The sequence below is a fragment of the Anopheles aquasalis genome, chromosome 2, assembly GCF_943734665.1.
Source record: "Anopheles aquasalis chromosome 2, idAnoAquaMG_Q_19, whole genome shotgun sequence".
Taxonomy (NCBI): Eukaryota; Metazoa; Arthropoda; class Insecta; order Diptera; family Culicidae; genus Anopheles; species Anopheles aquasalis.
Window position 1 is genome coordinate 12,007,501 of NC_064877.1, and position 5,000 is coordinate 12,012,500.

The following is a 5,000-nucleotide window of genomic DNA, read 5'->3' on the forward strand; positions in this document are numbered from 1 at the left end:
GATGAGCGTACACCCGAGCGTACGGCGCCGTTCCTGAACCTCAAATAGCTACGAATCGAAAATACGAAAGGAATCCAAGTGGGTGATCGTTAATTTTCCTCTTTCGCGACGATATACAGCTCGATTGTTTACTTACCCCGCTGGCAGCCTGCACCAGTGCTTGTAGCCAATCGGAGGCCACGTACTCATCGGGAGCGGCAAGCTGAAGGGCTCCGGTACGCAGCAATAGCTCAAAACAGTATGGACGGCCAGAGCTTACGGAGCGGCGTGCACCCTGGCACTCAGCCAATGCGACGGCCCACGTAGGCAGCTTCTGCGATGCATCGCCAAACAGGTACAGCACTCCAGCCCTGATAATGGCGGAAGAAATCCGAGAAAAAGCATTAGCACTTATATTCCAGCACAGCCAACTACGACAATACTTTGCAAGATGAACTCACTTTAGAAGAAAGTACCCTGCGGACCAGTTATCCACGAAGCCGGCGTGTGACATCCGTCGATGCATCAGCGGTCCTTTGATGTGCGGTCCCAGCGGTGTCTCGTCAGTACCGAGCGTACCAGCCGGTACGTTCACCACAGCGTAGTATTTCCACGAGTCTTCCCTATTGACGCTCGAATGATCGCGCACAAACGCCTGCAGTGGCGCCAGATGATCGAGCGTAAGCTGTCCGACGGCTGGTAGCACCGAACCGCCCCGACGGGCACACAGTTCCAGGCTCGATACGAGACCCTCGGCCGGGTAAGGGCCACCGGCTAACAGAACCTGTTGCATATCGCGCGCCGAGTTGCTCAACAGCACCGTATTGCCGTACGGGCCGACCAGAATGACGTCAAGCTCGGCGTACGGAAGTACAAACTTGTTACACAATCGGTTCCGCACCTGATCCGTCACGTAGAGTGTACGATCGGTCAGAAAGACCAACACCGGTGTCATGTAACCTTCTCGACTGTAGCCGTTGAACAGTTTGAATGCCTTCATCAGCACCTCACTATCGTTCCGATAGATCGATAACCTACGCTGGCCGCCGGACGAGAACAGGTCCACTGGCAACTCGCCGACGCCGATACCACCGCCATCAAACTTCACACCACCGAGTGCCAGCGGGCAATCTCCGATGGCCGATTGAGCATAAGTATCGTTCAGCTGCACCCGATCCAGCTGACAACCGGAAGCGGACAGTTCGATTTCCATCGCAATCTCGGCATTCAGATCTTCGATGAGCTCCCGGTTGACCGGTTTGACACCACGCGGAACCAGATTGTCGAACAGTTTCCGCTCACCGTTCAGTTTCGATTGGAAGAATGGATTCTGTTTAATGGTTGCCTCGAGGATCTTCTTCTGCGTTACGTTGCGCAGAAAGCGATTGATCAGCGAACTCTTCGAGGCGGTCGAGGTGGAGCTGCTCGTAGACGAGGTCATCGCGTTGTGTCCATGTTGGCTATAGCGTCCCCTGTGATGGGTTTGTCGTGGTGGATGGGAAAAGTGTCCACCGGCAGAGCCAGCAACGCTGGTGGTTGCTAGTGTTCCGTTGCTCGGTGGTTTTGACTGTGGCTCTAGCAACGGTTCGTCGAATCCTTCGGAGCTGCTGCGTGGTGTGAGCGGAGATTGGACCGTACTAGATGAGGTACCCGAGATCGATGGATAGTCGACAATCACGAGATCATCCTTTTCAGTGGTGACTTCCACGGGGGTCATCGTTTCATCTTCCTGTGGTAGCCGTGGTTCCTCTGCTACAGCCGTCGTTACGGTGAGAATATCATCGAACTCTTCCACGAGTTGACGATCGAGCGTACCTAAATGGCGTGCAGTGGAACCGGCACCCACATTGAACAGATCGGGACTCATTCTCAGCCGTGCTGGTTCCATGCGCATTGTGGTCAACGATTTTTTACGCAGAGGCGAAGACAGATGTCGGCTCGATGGTTGAGGTTGCACTCCGCTGACAGTGGCCACACTTCTTGGTGAGTGCAACACTATGCCACCATCGTCCACCGGTCGACTGCCGCCGCTTGTGGCAGTGCTACCCGACACTTTACTCGATACCGTCGAATGATCCGAATGATCGCTACCGCACGACGAAATCATGCTACTTTCCATAACGTTCGTGGTGATTGCTTTAGCCGTTGATTCAGTTCCTTGCGTTTCCCGTTGAATTATCGGAGCGGTCTGTGATTGATCTGATGCCTCGGTATCACCATCACCACCGGAACGGGATGTGGATGCAGTCGTTGAGCTGCCGATAACATTCATCTTCTGGAAAATGGTCGATAGCTTTTTCTTGATTTGTGTTTTGCCAATGAACGATCCCCCGGTCGTTTCACCGACGGGTAAATCCTTGGTTTCATCATCTTCCGCACCACCGATGCCTCGAGATAGCCTCTGCTCGTCCTCGAAGGTGTAGCATACACCAGTATGCTCAAAAACGGTGCTTTCACCGTTAATAATGAATTTATTGCGATAAGCGCTGGTTACCGTGCTACCAGCACCGCCACCACCGGCTATCGGCTGTAGCGCTTGTACCGGTAGTTGCTGGTAGGCCACATCATTCGATTCCGGACCCGGCAGTGGAACATTTACCTCCCTAGTTGCCGTCTTGGTACCATGCCCATCGGATGGGTACTGCTCCTCTTCCACACTGTTCTTCCGACTGGGGGCGTACAGATCATCATCATTCTTTCGACGCAGCTGCTCGTCCACGTTGTGAACGTACTTCTTCGCTCCGCTCGATCGACCCCGGCCACCGCCACTACCACCATTCTGCGCATTGAAGCCTCCGTCGAGGCTTTTCGATAGGAAGGATTTCGGTTTTTGCACCACGGTAAAATCGCCATCCACCGTCAACTGATCGTCGTGCGTCTCGGGTATGCACTCGCGCACCGACGACAAATCCTCGGACCCTTCCGGTACACCGCGTTCAGGAAGCGCTATACCGAAGATGTCCTTCAGCGACCCGAATATCATACGACTGTTGTCGATCACCGAGAGGCGCTGGTGCACGTTGAATTTCTTCACCTTGCGATTCAGATCGTACTCCGGTACGACCACGTTCGTGTAGATGCTGTTACGCTTCGTCTTCTTCAGGCAGCTGCTTTTCGGTTTCTTCTCTTTGCTCCAGACCGACTTGACGAACTGCTGCTGATCCGTAGTACCGCTGGCACAGCCTTCTGCGTTTCCATCTCGCATCACGTTACCATTAAACTCGTCCAGATGCTCGATGCTTGGTTCACTGTAGTAGCAGTTGTCTGATATTACGTTATTATTGTTGTTGTTGTTGCTGTTGCTGTTGAGATTTCTCGCGGAGCCTCCCCGTTGTACCTGACCACCAGCTCCTCCAGTCGCCGAGCCTATACACTCGCAGCTGTTCGATTTGGCCTGACGATAGTTAGAGCGCTGATCAGTGGCCGTGTTACCCTCGCCCGAATCGAGGCTTGAATTAGAATCGGAGCAGCTACACTTGTACAGATTATAGCCGGCAGCAGTCGTCGGTCGCAGTTTTCGCTCCGGTGGTCCATACTCAAACACACCAGAGTTATCGTACTTTACGTAGTTGCGCTCGTCCTCCACATTCTCGAACACGTCCGTCTTGCCGTAATCGAGCACATCGGAGCAAGCGTTGCGGTATACATACTGTCGCCCTTCGCACGCCTCCTCATCACCGTAATCATCGAACCCGGCGCTTCCGCCACCACCACCACTGCCATCGACTCGATCCGTGCACCAGGAGTAGCGGCCACCAACCTTCCCTCCCTTCTTTCCCGAGCCGCCCGTCTTGTATGTGATGAATCCGTGCTCGATATGGATATTGTCCGTTTTTGTGTTCTTCAGAATATCCTCGTGAAAGGAGACCCGCTTTTTGGGTGTCTGACTGATCGGTGCCTTCTTAATCCGTCGCCTGTAAACGATGTTTTCGCTGTCGAACGTCGAGCAGGTGCTGGAAATGAGCTCATCCGGAAGCTGGCTCGCCGTCATAGCCGGATCGATTTCAACCCCCTCGCCCACCTCCTCCGCGTCCTGGGCTACTGGGTTAAGAGTGATTTCCGCAAACTTCCCTCCCACCGCGGCCAGCTCATCGCCGTCCACTGGCTGAATCTCCGGCGCCTCAACATCCATCGGTCGCTCGCAATTGTTATTATTGTTATTGTTGTTGTTGTTGTGGAATCCTTCTTCCTTTTCCACCTTATTTCCCGGCACGGCTGATGCTGGCGCAGGTGGAGGGGTCCCGCCGACATCAAACTCAAAACCACCGGCACTGGAGATCATGGATTCGTTCAATCCACTCGATTCCGAATCCAGCAGCTGCACTCCGGAATCGCTCGGTGTCGTATCGTCCAGGATGCTGGCCACACTTGAGCTCATTTTGGTTGCCTGCTGCTGCTGCTGCTGCTGTGATGTAGCATCGTTGGCGTCGAACTCACACGGAAGTGGTTTACCCTTTTCGAATCCACATTCACCAACAGTGGCCGCCGACCCTCCATTATTATTGTTGTTGAGATTGTGCGGAAACTCGGCTGCACACAGCTCCGCCGCGCGCTGAATCGCTGCGACATCCATCGCTTTTCGTTTCTTTTTCCCGCTGCTCGCTCAATCGTCCTGTGTGAGGCCCACAATATTACAAGATGATGAAAGTACAAGATGATTTGCATTCACAGTAGTATCACTCCATGTTCGTTCTCGCAGCAACGGGAACGCGAAACGCAAAAATCGATCGATTTGCACCGTTACCGACCGACCGAGGAGGCCGTGACACACTCGATTGAGCCCGATGCGATTCTTTGTGATGATTCTTCCGCTTTCTACGCCATCGTGATGCAGCAGCAGCAAAGTTCACCTGCATTCCATCACGAACGCTTGCACTATTGCACCATACGATGATCCTTCCATTTTGCCCAACGGCAAAAGGAACAGGGAACGTCTCGGCACTACGCGAGCAGAAAACCTCGCACGGATTCACGGAAAAATCAATGCGAGCCACGAAGTTCCACTGCGTTTCCGACTGCGA

At 53.7% G+C, this 5,000-nt stretch overlaps 1 protein-coding gene across 1 annotated transcript in view; it reads right to left on the bottom strand.

Moving 5' to 3' along the window:
* The window catches only part of LOC126573589 (uncharacterized), an 8,504-nt gene extending 3,509 nt beyond the window's left edge, over positions 1 to 4,995 (bottom strand). The window contains exons 1-3 of the mRNA XM_050233738.1: positions 441 to 4,995; positions 137 to 350; positions 1 to 48 (exon numbers count right to left, since the gene is read on the bottom strand). The exon at positions 1 to 48 is cut by the window's left edge and continues 225 nt beyond it. Coding sequence (XP_050089695.1) covers positions 1 to 48; positions 137 to 350; positions 441 to 4,552 — 4,374 coding nt within the window. The 5' untranslated portion in view covers positions 4,553 to 4,995. The remainder of the gene's footprint in view (positions 49 to 136; positions 351 to 440) is intronic.
* Between the last annotated feature and the right edge of the window lie 5 nt (positions 4,996 to 5,000).